Source organism: Crotalus tigris, unplaced genomic scaffold (genome assembly GCF_016545835.1).
Source record: "Crotalus tigris isolate CLP2741 ecotype Arizona unplaced genomic scaffold, ASM1654583v1 scf7180000017546.9332058, whole genome shotgun sequence".
Classification (NCBI taxonomy): domain Eukaryota; kingdom Metazoa; phylum Chordata; class Lepidosauria; order Squamata; family Viperidae; genus Crotalus; species Crotalus tigris.
This window is the reverse complement of record NW_024096465.1, coordinates 7,300,317-7,326,555: the sequence shown is the minus strand read 5'-3', so window position 1 is coordinate 7,326,555 and position 26,239 is coordinate 7,300,317. Positions and strand designations below refer to the sequence as shown.

Genomic DNA, 26,239 nt, shown 5'->3' with positions numbered 1-26,239 from the left:
TATATTTGTTTTCTGAGGTTTTCGCGGGTATTTGTATGTAGGTCTTTGGTTGTTCGGGTTTTCTCCCGCGTAAAATTGGAAGTGTCTTGGCGACGTTTCGACGAAGTCCCATTCGTCATCTTCAGGCTGGTGTTTTCAGCTTCGTGCTTCGAGCAGCAATGTGTGGTCTTAGCTGTTTCTTCCTTTTAACTGCCAGTGGGGGTATGAACTGATTGGGTGGGAGTTTGGCTGTGTTCTGATTGGGTGGAGGTGTGTTCTGATTGGCTGGGGGGGTTGGCTGTGCTCTGGCTGGGGGGTTAGCTGTGCTCTGATTGGCTGGGGGGTGGGCTGTGCTCTGATTGGCTGGGGGGAGTGTTCTGTTTGGTTGTGCTCAGGTTAGTCTGAGTTGTAGGGGGGTTTAAGATTTTGGGCTGCCTTGCTATTTTTTGGCTTCACGTTTGTGGTCATGCCTCATCTTCATGGAGGGTGTCAGTTTGCTTCATGTATGGATTGGAGGGGTTTAAAGTGGCTAATGATGCAGCTCTGGTCTGGCTTCTGGTTTGTGGTCGTGCCTCATTATCGGTGTGGCTTTGGGTTTGCTTTTTGCGTGATGTGTGGTGGTGACATCCTGTGTGGTTTTTGTGAGTGTGGGTCTGGTATCATTTTTTGTGTTAGGGAGTCATTTGTCAATAAGGGCGGGTTTCCAAATGGCTGGTAGGCGGGAGGTATCATCTCGCTTGTTCATGCTGTGTGGGCGTTTTTCTATCTCGATGGCTTCTCTGATTATTCTGTTATTAAAATGTTCACTTTTGGCAATGGTTCTGGTATTTTTAAAGTCAATTTCATGTCCTGTGGCTTTAAGGTGTTGGACCAGGAGAAGATGTTGGTTCCTCTTTTTTGACTGAGTTCTTATGTTCTTCAATGCGTGTACTTATTCTTCTGTTGGTTTGTCCGATGTATGTGGTGGGACAAGCGGTGCATGGGATTTCGTATACTCCTTGATTTTCTAATTCAATATTTTCTTTGGGGTTTCTAAAGATGGTGGATATTTTTCTGTTTGTGCAGAATGCTGTTTTGATGTTGTGTTTATGGAGGATCTTATTGATTCTGTCTGTGGTGCCTTTTATGTATGGGAGGAGGGCTTTGCCATTTTCTTGTTCTTTGTCTTGGATTTTAGTGGGGGTTTCTTTTTGGATTAGGTTTGTAATCTTATTTCTTTGGAATCCATTGGATGTTAGTACATTGGTGAGAGTGTGTAGTTCGGGTTTTAGGTGTTGTTCGTCAGCTAAGCGTTTTGTTCTGGAGATGAGTGTCTTGGCTACAGAGTTGATCTGTGCTGGGTGGTGGTGTGAGAGAGCGTGCAGATAGCGGTTTGTGTGTGTTTTCTTCTGGTAGATGGTGTGTCCTAGGGAGCCATTGAATTTCTTGTAGACTAAGAACCCCTAAATACAGATCCCACCACCTACCTGGAAAAAACCACCAGATCCAAAATAAAAGCCTCCCCCATTAACGAAGAGATCCAGCAAAGAATCATTCCCAGAGAGAAATCATCCAGATGGCCCAAACTCTATGGTCTCCCCAAGATACACAAAGAAGGAACCCCACTCAGACCTATAGTCAGCTCCATAGGCTCACCTCTACAAAACCTAGCCAAATTTCTCACAAACAACTACAGCCCTATGCAGAATCCATCACCTCACACGTAAAAAACTCATTCCAGTTCATAGAGATCATAAAGAAACAAAACTTACAGCCCAGCAACCTACTCGTGAGCTTCGATGTCATATCCCTCTTCACCCAAGTGCCTATCAAAGAAGCCTTGACAGCTATCCAAAACAAATATAACCCCCCCAAACACATCTTAGATCTGACCAACCACTGCCTATCCAACACATACTTCATCTATAATGGACAAAAATACAAACAAACAGAAGGAGCACCCATGGGATCACCCCTCTCACCTGTCATTGCAAACCTCTACATGGAACACTTTGAAACCCAAGCTCTAGAAAAATCGGATCACAAACCCAAACTCTGGCTCAGATACGTAGACGACACCTTCATAATCTGGCCACATGGGAAAGAAAAACTGGACAACTTCCTCACACACCTCAACAGCCTACACCCCAAAATACAGTTCACCATGGAAACAGAAGCTAACAACCAACTTCCCTTCCTGGATGTCTTAGTCTACAAGAAATCCAATGGCTCCCTAGGACACACCATCTACCAGAAGAAAACACACACAAACCGCTATCTGCACGCTCTCTCACACCACCACCCAGCACAGATCAACTCTGTAGCCAAGACACTCATCTCCAGAACAAAACGCTTAGCTGACGAACAACACCTAAAAACCGAACCACACACTCTCACCAATGTACTAACATCCAATGGATTCCAAAGAAATAAGATTACAAACCTAATCCAAAAAGAAACCCCCACTAAAATCCAAGACAAAGAACAAGAAAACGGCAAAGCCCTCCTCCCATACATAAAAGGCACCACAGACAGAATCAGTAAGATCCTCCATAAACACAACATCAAAACAGCATTCTGCACAAACAGAAAAATATCCACCATCCTTAGAAACCCCAAAGATAAAATTGAATTAGAAAATCAAGGAGTATACGAAATCCCATGCACCACTTGTCCCACCACATACATCGGACAAACCAACAGAAGAATAAGTGCACGCATTGAAGAACATAAGAACTCAGTCAAAAAAGAGGAACCAACATCTTCCCTGGTCCAACACCTTAAAGCCACAGGACATGAAATTGACTTTAAAAATACCAGAACCATTGCCAAAAGTGAACATTTTAATAACAGAATAATCAGAGAAGCCATCGAGATAGAAAAACGCCCACACAGCATGAACAAGCGAGATGATACCTCCCGCCTACCAGCCATTTGGAAACCCGCCCTTATTGACAAACGACTCCCTAACACAAAAAATGATACCAGACCCATACTCACAAAAACCACACAGGATGTCACCACCACACATCCACGCAAAAAGCAAACCCAAAGCCACACCGATAATGAGGCACGACCACAAACCAGAAGCCAGACCACAGCTGCATCATTAGCCACTTTAAACCCCTCCAATCCATACATGAAGCAAACTGACACCCTCCATGAAGATGAGGCACGACCACGAACGCGAAGCCAAAAAATAGCAAGGCAGCCCAAAATCTTAAACCCCCTGCAACTCAGACTAACCTGAGCACAACCAAACAGAACACTCCCCCAGCCAATCAGAGCACAGCCAACCCCCCAGCCAATCAGAGCACAGCCAACCCCCCAGCCAATCAGAGCACAGCCAAGCCCCAGCCAATCAGAACACACCTCCACCCAATCAGAACACAGCCAAGCTCCCACGCAATCAGTTCATACCCCCACTGGCAGTTAAAAGGAAGAAACAGCTAAGACCACACATTGCTGCTCAAAGCACGAAGCTGAAACACCAGCCTGAAGATGACGAATGGGACTTCGTCGAAACGTCGCCAAGACACTTCCCATTTTACGTGGGAGAAAACCCGAACAACCAAAGACCTACATATATATATATATATATATATATATATATATATATATATATATATATATATATATATATATATATTCTGAGGTTTTTGCAGGTGTTTGTATGTAGATCTTTGGTTGTTCGGGTTTTCTCCCGCGTAAAATTGGAAGTGTCTTGGCGACGTTTCGACGAAGTCCCATTCGTCATCTTCAGGCTGGTGTTTTCAGCTTATATTATATTATATTATATTATATTATATTATATTATATTATATATGTGTCTATAGTCTACTATTTTCTTATCTCCATTAATAAACCATTACATTTAAAATTGATGAACTCAGTTTCCCAAAATTATTATATTTGACTGAACTCATGTCATAGAATATATTACCCACAATATATCATATCATTTTCTACTGCTGGAGATAATGAAGATGCATAAGAAAAAAAACTCAGTTTATCCCTAGTTCTATACTGTTGTAAAGATTTTGTTGGGGATTATTGCAAGAGCAAGCTATATCAAACTATATTTTTCCTCCTCCTGCCTCCTGGCAATTTCAGCCACTTTTATATATTTAACTTTTACTTGTCAGGAAACAGAACTGAATGATGACATGATTTTAAAAATAGGCTTATCCTACATCTTCTACAAAATTATATCTATTGCAATTTAAGTGGATTTTATATTAAAAAGACTTGAGTACTTGGGAGAAAATATATGTACATGGTGTGGAGAAAGCTGAATAGAGAGTTTTTTTTTCATAATAGAATGATGTCGTCTTATGAAGCTACCAACTGTACTTAGAATGATCATTGTAGTTATAGGAAAGCATACAGTTATCATAAATATATAAATTTTAATGTAGCTGATAGTTAAGATATAGGACTTGTTACTACAAGTCACAATAATGAGTCAGTTTAGATTTATTTTTTTAATATTTGATAAATTCAAACTTTAGATGTTAAATGGATAGATGTCAAATGGCTCACAAACATAAAAGCTATATGTTGTGTCCAACATCACAGACAGTAGCCTTCTTAACACTATTTACTGGGAAATATCAGTATAGGAAGATTCCACATGATATTTGTTGGCTTCTAAAGAAATATTATTATTGCCAAAATGTAATCCATTATCCAAGAGGTGAGCTCAATGTTCCCGATGCTTATATTAATTATCTATAAAATCATAATCTGAAACATTTCAACTAGTATATATTTCCAGTTTTCTTTTTATTAAGAACAGAAAGAAAAATATGTCTTTGTTAAATCATAATTACTTGATAAAAATAGGTTTGTATAATAGTATTTTATATTTGTGGATTACAAATGCTCTTAAATAAGAAAAAATAACATTTTGCTTCATATTCCATACAACTGTATAGTGAAAAGTAAATTAGAGTTTCATCGTACTTTATACTTTTAAATAATGATTGAAAACTATTTTATTCAGATAGCTGATGAATTATTTCTATTTACTTTCCTTCCAAAAGAACACTTAATAATATACCTATAGATTGGTTACAGTTTATCTCAGATAAAAAGATACCTTTGTCATAATAAATATTGTGAATTTTCTAGTAATTAAGATATTTTATAACAATTTAAAAAAGCATTTTTCTTAAATGTTCAAAATACTTTAATTTGTGGAAGTCTCGCAAAAATGTCTATTAAATACAGAGCTCATAATTCAAAAACAATTTTATATGATCATTGTATTGTTATAGAGGGAAACCTTTTTATAAGTATATTTTTTTTCTTTCAGTATGTATCAAAAACTAAAACAGAGAGAATAAAAACATAGCTTTGCTAAAAGATACCTAATAGTCCCCCCAAAATTGTACGGATTGAATGAATATGGCACTGCCAAAATAGATATCCTTAAAAGTGAATTAATTTTATGGTCACTTCTCAATCCCATTACTAAAAGGTCTAGCAATGCAAGCATTTTCCTAATGCAAAATGCTACTTTTTAAAAAGATTTTTTTTTCTTCTATATAAAGTAATTTGTTAAATTGTTCCTAGTTTTATTTAGGATGCAGCAGTCTACAGCCATTCTTCATTGAGAGTTTACAGATTTTCATCTGATGTACAAAATATTTATAAAAAGCTATAAGCATTTATCATTAAACATGATTTTTGTGTATATGCATACTATTATGTTCAGTTCTACATAGAGTTGATAGCTTTTTTACTTAGGATAATTTGTATAAAGCACTATTAATAAACACTACAAAGAAGTCTCTTTATTATCCAATATCTTTTTGTCAGTTTGGTCACATAACTTGCAAACTAACGGGGAAAAAAACCATTTGTTACAGTAAAAGTCTGACAGAATTTTTATGCTTTTTCTTAGGATAGGCAGACTCAGGGTATAAGCAGCCTCCTGATAGAGCTGTTGATTGGTCTACCTCAATTGCCTATTAGCTCCACTGCTCCCTTGCCACTTGTTTGTCCTTGACTTAATTTTGTTGCTGTTATTCCTGGTATTCTAATTTTCTCTAAAGCCAGTGATGCATTATTTTTTTCTATCATCACCTGGCTTTGCAATCTATCTATCTGTATATGTGTGGTCAAGATTTAATGATTTATTTAAAAATTGGCATTCCCTTCTCCAAATTTTCTTTATATGCAATATAGCGTAATTTTGTTGTTTCCTTTTTAGTTTAGTTTTTTGGGGTTTTTTTCCCTTTAACATGGTTTTTAAAAAGAAGACAATTGACTCAGTGCTAAATTGGAAAGCATCAAGCAAGTTAGTAAATGGCAAGAAATTGCTTCAACAGTCACTTTTCAACATCTTATTTATTTTGAAATTATTGAATAAGAAATGTTTCATTTTCTTTCCTAAGCAATCACAGTACATTTTTTTTTTACATTTTCTGCTTACAAGGCGCCTGAATTATAATGCTGTCCCTAAGCAGAAGCACCATTAGGTTTGAGGGATCTCTGGAAAGGTATCTTTAGAAGATTCTAGTTCTCTTACCCTGGTTTCTTCCATTCTCTACCTTTACATTTTTGTTCTGCTGTCAGTGCTCTACTTTTCTACCTTGCAATAGAACTCGAGGCAACACATGTTTATTAACTGACAATATAAATCCTGATCCAAGTGCCTTTATGTTCAGTACACCAAAATTCAGTGATTGAAGACTGAACTGGACAATGACTCATTGGATGAAATATACATTTTGGAGAACAGTTCTGCTAGAGCCCACGCTGTTTTAGGCTTTCTTCCAGTATTTCTACCTAGATACCTATCTTTGCATATAACTCTTTTGTTCCTATCCTCTGAAAAATCTGTAACCTATAAATGATTGATTCTACTTACAGTTTGTACTTTTGCCTGATGAATGCTTTGCCCCATTCTGAGAACAGCTGCCTTTCATGAGTTTAGTTAAATTCACGTTCTTCATTTTCTTTTAATCAACTAGATATTTCTTCCTCTCCTTGCTTGTTCTCTATTCTTGCTTGTTTTGTTTACTGTTTAATACTATTCTATCATACTTACTCTGCTGTCCCTTTTTTATATAGGCATAGTTACTCTTGACTCACTACCAACATTCTTCCATATTTCCATTTGGGGTTTATTTTACTGTCTTCTGATCAATCAGTTTCAGTCCAGAAGTCTCAACCAGTCCTCATGTAATCTCCATTATCTAGATTCAAGGTTATGTTAAGTAATACTGTTGTTGATTAATATCTTAGTTTCTTAACCAACACTTGACTAACACTAAATTATTTTTAGATGGAATGGATCTATGCATTTCAAAAGGAAGAAATTACCTAGCAAGAAGAGAAATTTGCTTGGTCAGAACCAATTTGGAAGGAACTTATCAAAAATAAAAATATAAAATGAATAGATTAAAATTATTTGTAAGGAACACTAGCATCAATAAGGAATTTCCATATAAACAATAGGCATCCTCTTATTTTTGTTTTTCTGAAGGAGAATTTATTTAAAATGTCACTTTATTAAATAGCTATAAGAGGGTTGTGAGAACTAAAGCTGACAAGATTCTGCAAAGTGGCTGATGATAGAGGTCTAAATTACAACACTGGGCCAGCATGAGTGGATCTGGATTTCTGTGTCTATAGTAACTGATCATTTGTATAAATATATAAAATAGACATTCTCATATTAACAGCTTTTGGGTGTTGGAGGAAAGGGAAGAGGAGACATTCAAGTATCTAAACAGAAGGCATGGAGCCATGGCCAAGTGATATCTGATAACAGATTACTTAAAAAAAAACCTATCCGAAAGGCATTGTCTGTATGCATGGACACATGTATGTATTTGCTTGCTTATATAGATAAAGCAAATTAAGTTTTGCTAAATTTATTTTAAGATAGGCAAGAACTGATTAAGAAATTAGCATTATGTAGAACATGGGATTCTTTTAAAGAGGTTTAAAACAAGATAAATTATGATGCACAATATAGGAAGCATGCAAGCAGATGTCTTCCTCATTCCCACAATATATCATTACATGCTTGTTAAAACATTTAATTTAAAAAAATTATAATGTTTTGACAAAGAGCAGTTCTACTCTATTTATTCTAGTAATTTTATGGGTAGAATTAAAATTCGTTTATCAAGCTTTTGTTTTAAAGATTACCAAAACATAAAATCAATAACTCCTCAGCATGGTCACCTGTACATAGGATTGCAACTTCTATAATCTCCCACTACTAGCTTTCTTGGATGAAGCTGTTAAGAGTTGTAGTTTAATATTTAACACCTCAAGCTTTGTTTTACTAACCAAACTCTATAATATAGTGGAAAGCTTAACTTAAGTTTTAAGATAATAGATATTTTTTTGCCTGCCATTCTCCTAGTTCGAAAAACAAATTGTAGATATAAAAACAATTCCAATTTAATTTGTAAATCCCAAGAGAAATCATACAATGAATTGTTATATTTTTTATTGTGGCTAACTATAACCTGAGTATGGAGAATAAACCCAGCTGCCTTTATTTTTCTTCTGCAGTTTCCTTCAGAAAAAAAGAGTTAAGTTTGAACAAAGTTCTCTGAATGATAAACAACATATACATGCATACACGCATACGCACAGAAAGGGGGAGGGAGAGAGAGCAAGAGCTGAATTCCTCTTTAGCAGTTGCTATTTCTAGTTAGCTGTTTACTTCATTAAAAGAGGGAAATTTCACCTAATGTATTTTTTGTTCAAATATATATTTTCTCTAAGCAATTACTTACCATTTAATTGGCCAAGTATCAGAATTAAATTCCTTCTTACGATTGTGTTCACATTTATTCTTTAAAAACTGAAACAAAAAGGGTGACCCCTTCTGAAGCATATCTTCAGGGGAGAATGTCAAAGCCTAAGTTGAGCTGCAATATCATTTGAAAATATCCCATAATCTATTTAGGTTAGGTAACTTTTAGTAATCCTTTTTGTGGAAGTAGACAGGCAGAGAGATATTTTTTATATATGTGTGTATATATCCACATGTGCGCGCGCACACACACACACACACACACACACACACACACACACACACACGGTGTTCCAATCCCTCCTCTGCAGCTTAGTTTCAGGAAAGAATCCAGAAAAGCCTTGGCTTTGTTTCAATTTAAAAGTAGTGAAAAAACTCCATATATTCTTTTCATCTTATTGCAACTAGTGTTATGGTTATACCATATATTATTCAGCACTCTATAAATTTTAATTTTTTATTGTCAGTGAATTAGTATCCAAATTTAGTTAGAATTTACGGAGTTATCTCATAGAATAACTACAGAATGTGTGACAAAACTCTTAATCAAAAAAGCAAAATTGCCATCATCTTGCCCAACCAAATGGCTGTTTGATGCCTAATATTGCATTTTTCAAATTCTTTATTAAGCAATATCCTGGTCTTACCTACAATTATGACTTAATTCAAAGAAAACAAAACTGTTTCTTGGAGAAAAAACTAGTCATCTTATTCCTCTTCTTGTTCTGTCTTAACTGGTGTTACTTCAGTTGAATATTCTTATAAGTAACACAGCCTATTGGCAGGAAAAAAGATGGGTTTCCTTTTTTTACCTAACAGTTTTTTTACCTTTTAGAAAAGTCCTATATTTAAATAGTGGCAATAACCCATAAATATGGTTTATTAATGGACCACTCTCGAAGAACAATGCTTTCAGGTAAGCTATTTTTATATCTTAATATTGTTATAATATGTGATTATCAGTGGAATATTTTATGCAGTGGACATATGATCTTAATTCATTTTATCTTAATTCTGTTGCTCTTTATTGGGCCATCTCTATAGCCACTGCTTCAAAAATGGTGCAGGGTTTGACCTAGGGTTATAGCTGAAAAGTGCATATATCAGGGCCTTTGAACAGAAATATCTTTTAATAATGTAAGCAATACTCTAATCATACCACTGATGTTTTTGTAGAATTATGGTAATTAAGCTAAATGCCAACATCTTATTTGTTCTGCTACTATAATAGCTTGGGTTTTATTTTAAATAGAATTGATATGTTTCAATAATTAACTAGGTAATATATCTAATCAACTAAAAGTATTCCCAATTAATCATTTAATAAAATTTAAGACTATATGAAACAGCAATATTTTAAAACCCTTTTTCCTCTCTTATATAAATTATTTAATTTGATATATGATTGTAACATCTAAGATATGTTACTTCAGAAATATTGTGGCAATAAATTTCATGATAATAAAGTATGTAAAACTGAGCAAAGTTTCTTTAGTCAGATTGTTATCCTAATGTTAAGGAAATTTCATCCAAGAATAATGATATTTGTATTTTAATTCCATTGTAACTCATGATATTGTTTTATTTGTTCATGTAAAAAAGGATAATCCATGTTTTAATGGTGAAAAATGGATGGCATGTTTTGTAATTTTTCTAATTACAATTTTGTGGATATTTAAAGACTCTTCATTATTATTTAATGAAAGATATATTAGCAGCTTGGTGTGAAGCATTATTATCATATATATCTTACAGGATTCCAAATGTTTAGTATTCATTTTTGTTGTTTCCTCTTTCAGCAGTAGGAGATGAACCAACATTTATTTATTTATGGCATGCTGCTTTTCAGTAAGCAACATCTATATTTTGAGATTTTGCTTTTTTTAATAAAACTGTATCCATTTATGAAATCATTTTGTATTATTGTAATATCATAATTCCAGCATATTTTAAGGCAATAATTCAATATTAGGCAAGGTGCTATATATTAGAATTGTATAGAATATTCAAAAGACATTATTTAGAAAACATATTTTTGTGATTGAAGAATCTTCCTTGACTTCATTAAAGCAGCCATGTCCCTTTACAGGGCTCATGCAATTGCTTTGAAAGCTGTGCTTGGCTATTTCTGTATGAGGATGCATGTGTAACTGCTTTATTTGTGTTTTTGGAAGAAGGGGATGTCTTGATTCTCTTACTTAAATATATTGCTTTGGAATTATTGTAATAACTCCATTTTAGATAGTCTAGTTTTTTTGTGTTCATCTATATCAGGAGTGTCAAACTGGTGGCAGACCAGATGCCTCATCCGCAAGCCACACCCATACCGGCTCTGCAAAGGCAAAAAAGTCATGATAAATCACATGACTCAATTGAATTTGATACCCGTGATCTATATGGACACAGAAATAAGGAGACATAAATGTTTGATTACTGATAAACTAAGATAACAAGACAGTTAGTGGAAGATACTGGAATCAAATGCATAAATGTAGGGTTATATTAGAAGCAGCACTGATTCAGAAAAAATGATAGCTGTCAAATCCTATCTTATTTTAAACCTGAAATTACTGACAAAATATACTTCAATATTCTTCTAGTTCAGTGCTTTCTCTTTCCTTACCTCCTTGATTTTCCTGTTTTGTTGCATTGTTAAGTGAAAACATGCTAATAAAAGGAAGGAAAAGATATAGCTTATTATCTATTCAAACATGTATCAACTTAATGGAATGGAACAAATGGTCCTGTGAATTAAGGTTGCATTAATAAGACTATCATTTTATGAAAAACAGGTGCAATTTGAGTACTACAGTATAGATGGTGTTCCTATTAAAGACATACTGTACTACTAACTGTAGGATATAACAAACCTGTGACCTCCCAGATGGTGTTTGACTCCAACTCTATCAGCCTCACCGAGGGTAATCAATAATTAGGTATGATAGATATTGTAGCTGAACAGATTCTGGCTCCACCTTTAAGATACCATTCTTAATATACTGGATCTCATTTTCAAAGTTACTGTGAGGAAATATAATTTTAAAATGAAAAAACAAGTGTACAGTGGAAAGTTCTACAATACAGTAATGAATGAAACTAGGAATATATTGAAAGAATTAGTTAATATCAATATGTAAACCTCATAACTGTATTTTCTCCAAATGTTATTATTTTCTCCCTTCCTTCTGGCATCTCTGTTCTGTAAGATATCTTAATATCTCTTCTTTGTTATCATTTGTTCCCCATTTTGCTGTCCTTCCAACAAATGATATGAGAGAAACAGAAAGAAAGAAATTGATCATTGACTGAACCATTGATTTTTTTCACTATCTTATTGACCAGCTGCAGTTATCAAGGAGAACTACATGGAAGTAGCACTACATTTTTATCAATAGCATTAATATGTCTTTCCTCCAGTACCTGAACACATATATAGATCTCCTCAGACTTATTATTTTTTTCATCTCTGTGCTTTTACTCTCATAAATTCTAAAGCTTTGCCTTCTCAACTCATTATCTACCATTTTCATTTTCTATGTGGAAAAATAAATTTCCATCAAGCATTTGAACCATCACCTTTTACCTGTTTCTCCTGGTTATAATCTCTCATAGCAGGAGTGTCAAACTGCCGGCCCATGGGCTGGATGCATCATCCGGAAGCCGCACCCATCCCATTGCCGGCAATGGCAAAACCGTCCATATACATTGCGTGATGTCACATGACGTTGTGGATTTGACATGTCTGTCTTATAGCATCTGTGCAGAAAGGGACATTAGAAAAGGACAGCAGAATGCATATCAATTAGAAGAATCTTTGTTAATTTACTAAAAAAGTTTTACTATTTGCAAATATTTTATGGAATTATGATTGTGGAAATTTTATCAGGTCTTATAAATCTTTGGTAATGTTTACCCTGTTATATACATTAGATATCCTGTTTATTTTTGTTCTTCATAATTAATTAACAGTGCTGATAATTCATCAACATTTAATTATTTTCTTTAGCATTGAGATAGGAATATTTATTAAACTTTATAAAATTATAATGTTGAATATTATCAGTGTCTCATACTTGAATTATTAAATGAAATAAACCATATAATGTATTTTGGAACATATTCTTTAGAAGTTTTCAAAAGAATATAAATATAAATATCTCTGTAGCTCTTCTGTATATAATATGACTTTTCTTTTAAAGAGAAAGAGCTTTTCAGTTGTTATTCCAGTCCCTAGCAGTAGGTTTACTATCAGTGTTCCCTCTTCCCCATTTTAACAAGTAGAAATGTTATAGTGCTGACGTTTTAAATTGTGATCTTTACCTCTACAGTAATTGATAGATTTTTATTTTACTGTAAACTGAACTTTTTACAACTTTTTGTTGTAACTGGATTTTTTAAAGTGATCTGGGTCAAGCTCAGAGCTTCTTTGTATGCTACAGAATATCTTTTGCATAAACCAAAAAGTACTTTTACATAACAATAGTCAGAGAAACTGTGATACAGTTTGGTTATGTTGATAAATTTATAAATATTATTTACTATATTATTTGATGTTAAATCTATTTTGTTGTTGTTGTTTCTGATATGTTGAAAAGCATGAAATATACAAGAATTATCTTACATTAAAAACAAAATAAAAAAACTTTTATCTTGAAATTAGATTTATAACTTTCTCATTAGAGTAATGTTAGTCTGGTAATTGAGACTTTCCCATATTATTATTATTATTATTATTATTATTATTATTATTATTATTATTATTAATAATAATAATAATAATAATAATAATAATAATAATAATATTAGAAAGTGCTATGTGAAATCAATTCTTGTTCATTATAATGTGATTTTAAATTGTGTAGTTTAAGATTAATATTGACAAAACATTTTAAACACTATTCTATTACTGAAATTTGATTTCAATGTATACATATTATATAATACATTTATTATATAATATAGATAACTAAATTTATATTTTAATTGTGTAAGACAAAAGATGTAGTATTTGACAAAAATATAGTATATCAGAATGCAAGCTTTACTTTTCCAAGCATATGGTAACAGAATTTGTGGTACATCTGCTCATTGAACTTGTTGGAATTTCTATTTACTACTCTTTAGTCTTAAGAAACAATTATTGGAGAAATATTCATAGTAGCAGTGTATTTTTTTATTTTGTGAGTTTACCATCTTAATTTTAAGCCATTAATTTGTTTTACATGTGTATGCATGCATACTTACATGCATTACTTATTGCTTGATTGGCATTAAATTCCATTAAGTTCCAATGAGGAAGATAAAGTTTAGTTTTTCAGGCTTTTTCTATTTAATTTTATATTACATTACATTTGTTTATTTTTTTTAACTGTTTGGTCTAAGGCTTGTTGAGGTTGATTTGCTCCTGAACTGCTTTGTTCCCAGACATTGCCATCATCCCCAACTACCACCAAGTCCTCTCCATCTGATCCCATGACCACCTCCAGAGCTAATCAGGTATAGTATCATTCTACCATCTACACCATATTTTTCACAAGTGGCTTGCAAACTGGAGAAAAAGATATGGTGGGTTGAGGTTTTATTTATTCATTTACACCCATAATCATGAATATTTAATGCTGTTTCTCAAATAATATCATTTTAGCCTGATAAATAACTCAAATTCATTTTTATCAACATTGCATGTGACTCTTATGAGGTTGCAATCTCATTGCATAAACTCACATTTTATTTCTTCCTAGCAGCAACTTTTGGGGTTGCATTGGATATACTAAATATCTCTGAAGCATCCAGAGTATAAATAAAATATAACATAAGACTTCTAGGATTTTATGTGTTTTTCAAGGAGATTTGGTACTTGATAATAATATAGAGTATATTTATATAAAATTATTTTTGTAGTAGTAACCCTATGTATACAATGGAGCTGGGAGCATGAAAAACCTCATTTTTAAAAAAGCAAATTTAAAGTCTCAAATTTTAATAGGTTTTTGACACTTTCAGAAAACTTATTTTGTATATATAATTAAAATAAAAGCTGATGTAAAAATTTCAATTGTGAAGTTATGGTATCTTTTATTGTAGGTCTTGTAATTAATATTTATCTTTATTTAATGTAGATTAAATTTGTTTCTTTTGCTAAATAAGAAAACTATGATTCTAGATTTTCATAATATGGAAGATTGGAAGGTTTATTGTGTTTTTTATGGTGGAAGCTTGAATGAGGAAAGTGAAATTAAATCTGTATTTGCTTTTCTACTTATGCAAATGGAAAAGTAAGATAAGTGCAATAAAACTGTTTTTTAAGAGAAAACTTAAATAAATGTGGGTAATATTAGTAGATACTGTTCCATTTCTTGTCCTTTGTGTCTAACTTGTGATGTATTTCCATGGTTCCCTGATGTCTAATTCCAAGGAAGCATTGATACTGTTAAACAATCCCTAGGGTTCACTGCTTGAGGATGAATAAACTGAAATTAAATCCAAGCAAAACAGAAGTACTGTTAGTGTAAGGTGTTTTTTTGTTTGGTTATGTTTTCTGGAAAGAATTCTGTTTCCCTCAAATAACATATCTCTGTCCTGGGAATTCTTAATCCTGACCTGTGTCTGGGTTTCTAGATGCCAACAGTGGCAAGTTATGTTTAGGTGTCAGCTGGATTCATTCTTCAGCTAGTCTGTTCTGGCAACAGTTATCCATGCCTTGTTACATCACAACTAGATTTCTGCAGTGCATTCATTTCTACAATAGGAAGTGCTGTGTTGCTAAGATATGCAATATTAGAACAATATTGTAACTAACTGGAAAGATATGTACTGATTTCAAGTCTTTTTTTGTCAGAGCACAAATTAAAGTGCACTTTTATCTTTTTATAATTTTAGATTTAAGGTCTCATTGCAAGAAGGATTATATCAGTTTTTATAAAACTTTCCTTCTGAAGATATTTCTTCAGATTTACAGAAAGTCTTTCTTATATCACTCCTAAACTGTGGAATACCATCTTTGGAAATGTGTTTGGTACCCTCCTCTTCACTTTTAGAACGGTTTTGAGGATACACTTTAATTAAAATATTTTCATTAACATTGTACTATTTATATCTTTTGGCTATGTTTTGAATTGCATTTAAAAAGAATAATTGAGGGTTTTTTTTGTTGCTGTTCATGCCCTGATAATCTTTTTTTCAATTTGAAAGATGAGATATATAGCTAGTCCTCATTTAATTTCCCCTCGTTCATCAACTATTTGAACTTAACAGTAGTGCTATAGAGTATTTAGGACTGGTCTTCATAGTCGCAGCCATTACAACATCCCCACAATCATGTAATCGCAATTCAGACACTTGGCATCTAGTTTGCAGTGATGACAATAAAGTATTCCACAGTCACCATTTCCACCTCCACTGCTGGTGTCCAACAAGCAAAAGTTAATGTGGAAGCCAGCAGGAGGTTGCAAATGGGTATCAAATGATTGTAAGACACTATAGCCATTTGGGATTCACATAACAGCAACCAGGCCTGACAGAACTGCAGTCTTAAATGAGTGCAGTCCCATCATATTAACTTTTTTAAGTGTGTTGTTTAGTGATGGAGTTCTTGATTTCAACTACCCTTGGTAAGTAAGGACTGCCTGCCAATCTAAACAAATGATTTTGTAACGCTATAGTAGTTTTAAATTATTATTTATATTAATTAAACTTCATTGTGGTAGAACTACAATTAAATATCTACCTTATTGCATTGTGAGTCATAACATTAAGCCATAGAATCTGTATATGTCTAATAAATAACAGTTCAATTTATTCAATAATCACCAAAATATACAAAATATTTAAGAATAAAATACATGTTCTAGGATACTGTTGCAGAATCCAGTATGGATTATTTGCTAGGACCAGAGGTTTTGACATTTGAGCTTTCGGACACATTTATAAGAGGTATATATGCGCCTCTTATAAACTACTATATTTATACTTTATAAATATAATTATAAATAATTATAATGTAATGTTTGGAATAACTTAAATGAACAAATCTTTGTACATTATACTGTATCTTTGTTATCAGCTGTTCTATACAGCTGTCTCTGGAAGGTTAATAACAAAAGAAATAATCACCTAGGAATTTGGTCCTAGGCTTGCTGCTAATCAGTAATTTTAAATTACACAAAAAGGAGTTGTTGAGTTTGCTTTATTAAAACCCTTAGTAAAGATTGATTATATCTCATACTTCTTTCACTGTCAGGACGTTGTTAGATTTCAAAAAATATAGTGCATTTCTTGTTTACAATCATGTCTTTGTCACAACAGTTTCTCTCTATTTATCAGGATACGAATTGGTAATAACTTATAACAGAAAGCCAGTTTGGTATAGAGATTAAGGTATCAGGCTGGAAACTGGGAAAGTGTGAATCAAGATGTAGTGGATAACAAATCATTGAGAAGGTTTCTATGTGGTGTTCTCAGTTTGCTATCTCCGTAGCTTTTCTGAAATCAGTAGAGAATTCTAGTTGTATATTAAAAGTTCTAAAACATGCCAATGTTGAACATTTCTAGCCCTCAGATAGTTTTGATTTAGTATTTTAGACTTTTAATATATGTCTCAGTTCCGCAATAAGGAATACAGTAAAATATTTAAAATACTACCAATGGGAAAATAATGACATTAGAGGTGATAAATACATACTGCAACTTAATTCTATATTAGAAAAAGAACATTTAGGATAAAACACTAAAGATAATTTACACATTTTATTCAAATCTAGATCATACACAGTTCTGACTTGACCTCTTGCCAAATACTGCTGATATTTAGATAAGAATACAAATGAAGAATATTGTCCCCTCACATATCTATCCTACTAACATAGTGGGAAGTGATAGTGCATAAGCTTTACTTTGATATATATCAATTTCACATTAGGAAAGGATATTTATAATGTTTTAGTTGGAGTAACTAAACATTTCATACCTACAGTATATGTTCACTTTACCACCAATTATTTATAACCAAGTTATTTAATTTTTTCAAGATTGTTGTATTAATAAGCTATACTTAAAGAAATCTGTTTTAAGAATTCCAAAGCTCTTTCACAGACAAAGAAAATACATTTATACAGAAAAGGTCTACACATTTTCCAAAAAGATGAAATGGTAGAGGTTGCTGCTACTTCTAATTACTGTATAGATGAGAAATTTTGAATTGATTATAGTATTTTCCCCCTTAGGCCCTTTCTTTCCTATTATATTTTTATAAATATTTTTATCATAAAAGTATAAAAAATATGTCATATTACTATTAGATATGTTCATTACCTTGAGTTATTTATGCAAACAATAAAGGTAGGATATAAATAAATATTTCTAAATGAATCTGAACAGGCCCACTTCAGACATTTTATATTGGGACAGGAATTGTCATCTTGCATGGCCTTTGTGCTTGAGGCTTTTAAGTTTTGGGAGATATGTTTAACTGTTCTAAATAATCTGTTTAGAAGTGATTTATATCTATAATGTGGCACAATTACAAGACTAACATTTTCTTCTAACTCTTGATTAAATTGTTTTCTTCCTTTACCATAGTTAACTGGCAAAATTTATTCTCAAATTATGAATGAAACTTGAATTCTTGCATGAAACTAGATTTTTAAAAATAATAATAAAAACAGAAAAAGTTATTCAGTTAAGATTCAGCAATTCTTTTTTTTTTAATCTAACATACTGTTGCACAGTGCCACATGTAATTTATAAAGAAAGCTCATGACTATAATCTAAATATATCTTTTGTATTTTAGATATCAGTGTACCTTGCTGCCTTGAATCTGAAAACTCACTATACTGTTGTCATGAAAGCCTACGTCCTAGTAGATTCATTATTAATGACTTTGTTTAATTCATTTCAAATGTCATCTGAATAAGTGGCCTCATTTTTTTTTCTATCAGTAAACTCTATCAATAATGATTCAGTGCATGGGTAGGTATATTCTTGTATTTGTTCTGAATGTATGCACATAAACTTCAAAGTTCTAATATTAATTTTTATAATGAGTCAGCAAATCTGATGGTACTATTATTTAATGCCAGATCAATCCATAACAAAGTAGTGTGCTGAAAACATTTTGGGATAAAGTTTGTAGGGACGGAAGACCTCTTACACAGTGCAGGAAATCAAAGCATTTTTCATAGATAATTCTCCATCTTCTTCATAATCATTTTTGGTGAATGGAACATATCACTTCCTTTAATAAATGCAGTTACTGCTAAACTGGTGTTATTATTAGGAAGTTTTTCTTAATACTCAACAATCTTCCTACCTATAGTTAAATCCATTATTTTGTGTCCTGTCCTCTGGAACAAAAGAAAACAGATGATGATTTTCTATGTAACACACCATCATATATTGTTGATGATGTTGTCATATTGTCCAATACCACCACCATCACCACCCGTGCCTTCAATAACATACCCAATTTTTTCAATCTCTCTTCAGTGGATCAAATTTGTGACTTTCTCTTATGAAAGGGGAATAAAGTGAAACAATTTCTTCCTGTCATTTTGAAATTATATTTCAATTGATGCAATCTAAATTGGAATTGCTTTTTTTTTGCAGGCCATCATACTGCTGACTCATATTAAGCTTGTAATTAATCACAGTTGTAAGCTTTTCACACATACTATTATCAAGCCCAGTTCATTTATTTTTTTATTAAATGTAGAAACATATATTTGCTTCTGTTTTCATTTTATTACTATCAATTCACTGCCCTATCAAGATTATTTTGAATTTTAGAATATTAGCTATCTCATCCACTTGTGTGTTATCTGAAAAGTTGCATTTTTCCCACGCTTTCATCACCCCCATTTAATATCACTGTAGTTTAATGAGAACCTATTGATAAACACACTTTGAATATGATTTTCAAATCAGCTGTTGATACACTTAATAGATATACTATCTAAACCAGACATGTGAAACACAAGGCCCGGGGGCCGAATGCGGTCCATGAAGCCATCCTGGAAACAGTGAGGGAAAGGCCCCCGCTGCCTTGGCCCTGGCCAGCTGAGAGGGAGCCAATATACAATTCTGTGGTGGCCATCTATGCTGAAACACATTCAGTCTTAGCTCCACAAAGCCGTCTAGAAACAGCAAGGAACCAGCCCCTGCCGTGTCAGCCCCTCCCCCTGGGTGAATGTTGGGGAGGTGTCACCTTTGTGAGGAATGAAGAAATGGACCATGCCTTGGCGCTTGCCCTGGTCCCACCCCCATCTGCCAGATACCCTCAGATCTGTCACATTCCTGTCCAGGCCCCCACAGGCACTCTTGATGGAACAATGTACAGCTGGCCATGCCCACTCAGTAGGCCACACCCAGTAGGCTGCACCCACCCTGGCCAAATCCACCTGGCCCCCCGAGGGCAACCGCAATGCTGATGTGGCCTTCATTGAAATTGAGTTTGATACCCCGATCTAAACCATACTTCACTACCTTGAACACTGCAACTCTGGAGTTTTTTGCTTTTTCTTTTTTGTTTCAACAACGTGAAGCCCAATCCCATTTTGGCTCAGCAGCCAGACTGGGCACACCTCATCAACAGCAGAATTAATGAGATAGCAAAGGTTCACTGGGGCAGTGAGCACAAGTCAGCTGAGGTCTCGGAGTACCTCTGTATTGCAAGGGTGACTGTGTCTGGGACTGGACTGGGCTTGGATGGTTGCAGCTTCCAAAGGTGTGGCAAACAGCCACAGATCTACATTATTATGGGTCTGCTTGCTGCCCTGCAAGGCAGAATGTAGGATAAGCAAAAGGGCAGAGAGGGCAAGAAAATAGTTTTATGGGAGGACTCGGAGACAGTCCCTTACCTTAGTGGGGTTCAGGGCTAGGAGGAACCTGGAGTGGTTTGCATTGGGTTGGGTACTTGATTGATAACCTGCAATTTTTGAGCACTACTACTCAAGTGATGCAGTCATGTGGTATCTCATTTTATGATCGCATCATTAGTGACAGAAATTCCAGTCCCAATTGTGGACATGCGTTTGTGACTATCTGTATTCTATGGCCACACTCTTTGCCTGCTTTGGATGTGGATTTTTCCAATATCATTGACAAACCTACGGACAAAACCTTTTAAAAGCTGTTGGGATTTCCAACACATGGAATTTGGCTTGCTTCAAAGGATTTTTTAAAAAATATCCTGTACTTTTAGTTCATATGTTTGTTTCAAAGTCTAGATATGCTAATGATGTAAGAAATTATTTTAGCATAGAATACAAATATCTCAAAGCTGTTTTTTATGTACCTGGGTTAAGATGTGAAATTTAGCTACACATAAAGTCCTGCTGTGACTTTCCAAAATCTTTCAATAGGAATTTCATAAGCATTCTATACAAAAATGCATGATCAATAAAATCTATGTAAAATACTTTCCGCAGTTAACCTGCTGGTGTGAAATATAGTTAAATCATCTGATTATTTTTCTTAGTAAAATTTCATTGTCTGAATATTATCTGGCTTTTCTCCACAATAATAATAATCTAGCAAGGTCTTTTTTCTGTCATCCAGGCACCACTTAGTTATTTATGTTTAAAATGTTTAATTTTAAAAATCAGAAAGGTATCATGGTATAAAGGAGATCACCAACCACAATCATCAACTTAATTTTTAAGAATGTCTCTAGATTTCAAATAGTCCTATAAACTTTATAGAAAATAAAAATTATCATAGCTTTTATCATAGTGCTTTTTTCCTGCCCAAGACTGCCTATCTGCTCTCCCCCAAAAATAGGACAATGGGGAGCAGCAAAGTGGCTGTAAGGCTACAGAAAGTCATAATAGTTTGATCAATTATTTTTATGTAACAGTTGTATTCTTCATTGTAACTATATTCTGAATATGAAACCTCTTAATGTCCTAATTTTGTGAGAAAGTATGCAGAAGGTTCTCAGAATTCCGAATGCTCCAGTCAGCCATATAAACCTAGCAGTCGTATAGTGCAGCTTTCTTATGTTAATATAATAATTAATAAAATAAATAAATCAGTATAGAAAGAAACTTGGAAAGTTCTGAGTTACATTTTAATAAATTATTCAGCTGCTCTTTTATAAGTATTAATAACATGGGATTTAACACATCTAATTGCATGCTTCTTGTATCTGAGAATCTGCCAAGAAAAAGATATTAGCAGCCCTGATGTTAGGAAATCTTTAAATTGCTCATAATTAATGATGTGCAACGAATAAATGAAATAAGGCTCAGTTGGCTAATGCACACACTATTGGAGCAGATAATCACTTCATACAAGCACAAATGATATCAGAACAGTATCATCTTCAAAATATTAGAGTATCTCTCATCTGCCATTACGTACCTGGCTCTCTCAGTAGATCTCCTACAGGGGTATCAAACTCAATTTTATTGAGGGCCCAATCAGCATTATAATGGCCCTCAAAGGGCCAGATGTGTGTGGCTGGGTAGGTGTGGCTGGCTGTGTGTGGCCAGGTTGGCCTGATTAGATAAGCGTGGCTTGGTGGGCATGGTCGGATAGATGCAGCCAGCCCAGCCCCGTTTTCCTGAGAAACGGCTTGGAGTGCCCAGCTGTGCTTACTTCATCCTCGAGGCTGCTGCTGCTGTATTCACTCTCCTTGGCTAGGTTGTTCATGGTGGGTGCGGGATGGTGGCGGGGGGTGAGGCTCACAGGTGCCACTCCAAGGTGGCTGCTTCACCTGGCGGGCTGCAATGGCAGCTTCCCCTCTGGGCCTGCAAGTTTCCTGGAGGGGTGGCGGGACTTCTGCTGAATGGGGTTGCTGCTTCCACTGTGGGAACAAAATGAGACAGGTGGCGGGATGGAGGGGCTGGCTGTAGGGCCCCAAGGTGTGCAAGTGCAGTGTAGGTAGGGTGGGGCGGGGCCAAGTGTGGCTTATTGGACATTCTGTGCTCACATCCAACTGGCCATCACTATTAGCCAATGAGCAGCCGAGGAGCCAACAAGCTGCAGTTGCTGTCGGGCACTGGCAGCCCCCACATGCTTGCTGCCTCCTGTGTGTGTACCTAGGGGCCGCACCCAGCCAGGTTAGGGTGGGCCAGGGTTGAGGTTGCAGGGGCCGGCCCCTCACTGTCTCCAGGGCAGTTCCAGGAGCCAGATCTAAACACATCATGGGCCAGATCTAGCCCACAGGCCTTGAGTTTGACATGTCTGTTCTTCTAAGTCTCTCTACATCAGGGCTTTTCAACCTTGTTACCGATTGTACCACTTTTAGGATTTGGCAATATTCGAGTACCACCTAGCAAGGTGTCAAAAACTTGATGACCAAAAAAAAAAACTGTTCAAAGTTGCAATTGCACTGAAATGACTTATGACCATTTTTCACACTTATGACCATTGCAGCATGCCCAGGGTCATGTGATTTATATTTGGATGCTTGGCAACTGATTCATATTTATAATGGTCACAGTGTTCCAGGGTCATGTGATCCCCTTCTGCAACCTTTTGACAAGGAAAGTCAATGGCAGAGCTGCTGGTGGCCAAGTGCTAAGGCGGGACGTTCTTTCCTCCCTCCCTTCCCTGCCTCCCTTTTTCTCATTCCGATCTCCTTCTGAAGGAAGAATTTGAACCCTCCCCCCATATTTTCCCTCTTCCATATATTGATCAAACAAGGAAAGGCCTCCAGAGACAGAAAAGGCAAGCTGCTGAGTGAACTAGCTTAAAAAGGCACATTCCCCTTTAAGAATTAGCTACTGGCTAGAAAGGAAAGTAAGGAGTGCAGCCGGCACTTAAGGAAGAAAAAAAATGTAAGTACTGGCTGCCGGCTCCCCAAATGGCTCCATTCATAAGTAAAGGAATGCTATAGGCAAAATCCATTCAGGAGAAAAATACTTCAAAATCCCTTGCAGCAAAACTTACAGCTAACAACAGCAGAGCAATAGAAGCTAACACGAGACATCAGCCATCAGCCAAATAGAAATTGCCAAACATTCCTTAAGAACACAAAGCACAAATCCCAGAACTTCAAAGTCACAAAAGCACATAAGAATCCTTCCACTATCTATCTCCTTCCCTCCTCCGTGCCTCACCTCCAGCCATTGCTGCCTTTTTTCATTCCTCTTGGAGGGCAGACACATTTGCTCTTTTATACTGCTTATTTACATAAAATACTATATCCTTATACTCTGCCGAAGTTCAACAAACCATATAGACCTGTTTGTGGATAAATATATTGTGGTATTGACATGAAAGTGATGTCATTTATTACTGGGGAAAAAAAGAGAAGGAAAACTCATTGCAAAGTTTTACAAACCACTATATATTTTCAATTACTTATATGGAAAAGAAATAGAGATAAGCAATAGTATATCAAAGAGTAAGAATAAATTTTAAAGAGAAAATACAGAGTTCATTAAATTCTCAGGGCAGTTTAATTTAGGAAAAAAATGCATTACAGTTAAGTCTGTTAAATTGATGAAAATCTAAAGAGGGGGATGAGCTCTAAAAAATTCTGAATCAGCTTATTTCAAGATCTGCCTACTATTGGAATACTCAAAACAGCCTTTTACAAGTTTCCCTATTGTTCTTCATCCACTTCTCTTGACTTTCATTTCTACAGGCTTCTGTGTTATATTGGGTCAGTTGCAGAGCAGCAACCAGCAATTATTCTGTAGAACACTGTATGTATCACGTTATCCCTACCCTTGAGTGTGTCAACAGATTATCACATTTTCTGCTAAACTGCTATATTGCCTTCATTTTATTTTGTGAAAAACACAATGTATAGAGACTAAAATTTCTGAAATGTTCTTTGTAAAATGGTGTTTTTTAAAATAGGATTAGCTTACAAAAAAATTGTATAACCTGAAATGTCATTTTCTAAATTACTTACCTAAAGAAAGTATTATTAAACAACCTTACAACTATTTTCTGAAGTAGAATTGGAAATAATATCCTTCCCCCAAAAAAATGAAAATAGTGGAAAGCAAGTAAACGGTAGATGCTAAAAATGTAATAAAAAAATCTTATATAAATAAGTTGAATAAAAATAAATAAAATGTAATATATTTATTCTCCAGCATGTAGAGGAATGTAGAATCCACGAATGGGTTGATTTAGTCTTCTAGCCCAATCAGACCAAACAATCAAAGTTGCCACGCCTCTGCAGGGTCTGACCATGCCCCAGTTTCGTTTGGTCTCAGCCCTGAAGGGACGTGAGAATTTGGCTCCCAATTTAGATTCAGAAAGGTAGTTATTGCCATTGGTGGATTCTCTACCCTTTTTTTTCCTTCTTTGGGAGGGGGATTGGTTCAGCTCTGGGCTCAGTGCTGCACCATTTCTTCTCTCTTTAATCAATTCCCTTCTCCGTTGAGTTTTTCAGAGACAGACAGCTCATTACAGACAGTTGCCTCCTCATTACAATCTACCCCCCACCCCCTCCCAGGATCTTTGCTATGAATGCGAAGCTTTAAACTACTAGTTTTCGGCTGAAAACTCTGAATTCACCTTTCTGGGTTCATTACCAATTCAAACAATCTGCAGGTGCCATTTTGAGCCTCTAGAAGGCTCGATCCTCACATTACTCAAGTACTTCCTTGTTACTGTTGATTGTCAGCTGTAAATTACCCAAAAAACCCACAGGTGAACTGTTTGACTAAAAGAACTTATTACCAGATTACTTGCAGAAGAGGATCTTTTCTCTCAGCTTGTTTTATCTCTCATTAGATCGTCACAGCCGCCATTTTGGGTTCCGCCAATCGCACACATTAAATTGACTGCTTTGACCTAATTACAGCCTTTTCAGTCCAAAGCAACTTACTTATTTGGTGATTCTCCCTATGTGGGGGAGGGAGAATAGGAGTTCTAATTACACTCTTTTAGATCTTCATTACCTCGTGCTTCAGCTGCTTAATAGGCGCCATCTTAGGTTACCTAGTGGACATAGGGAAAATACCTTGAGTCTCTCACTCCATTTTATCTGGTAATATTCCAGACTGTGTGACTTACCAGTACCTTTCAAATATATAGTGCCAACAGATTGGACTGCTGCTTGCCTTGCCTCTTTTCCACTGTCTGCATAGTGGTCGGCACTTACTGTCCTAGCCGCCACTAAGTGAGACACGAGGGTCAAAAAATTTGAAAATTAATTAAAATAAAATAGAATTAAAATAAACAAGATATATATCTATATTCATATATATACTTATCTTTAATTGACATTTGATACTTTTTCGGCCAAATTGTCTCTCTATTACAAAAAAATTGAAAGGGGAGGACAGCCCCTGAGCGTCGCGTGGCTTATATCGCGTAGTGACTCCATGCTTAACAGCAGGCCGGACCTCACAGACCCTCGTGCAGGCCTATACCACCCAGGTGGGCCATGGCCTTCCTTTCTCCCGCAGACCAAGGGCCGATCCAGGGATCTCCTGGTGAAAACCTGCCCTTTCTTCTCCTGCAGAACAGGACTGATCCAGGGATCTCCTGGTGAAAACCTGCCTTTTCTTCTACTGCAGTACAGGCCCGAT

General features: G+C 35.1%; 1 protein-coding gene across 5 annotated transcripts in view; it reads left to right on the top strand.

Annotated features, from left to right (window-relative positions):
* The window catches only part of NOVA1 (NOVA alternative splicing regulator 1), a 129,655-nt gene that overhangs the window by 85,899 nt on the left and 17,517 nt on the right, over positions 1-26,239 (top strand). For 3 of the 5 annotated variants that reach the window (XM_039335985.1, XM_039335993.1, XM_039336013.1), the window contains exon 4: positions 14,168-14,239. The exons of 1 other annotated variant lie outside the window; for it this stretch is intronic. In XM_039335985.1, coding sequence (XP_039191919.1) covers positions 14,168-14,239 — 72 coding nt within the window. Of the gene's footprint in view, positions 1-14,167; positions 14,240-18,531; positions 19,472-26,239 lie in introns of those variants that run through there. One more of the 5 variants, XM_039336023.1, reaches the window with a different exon arrangement.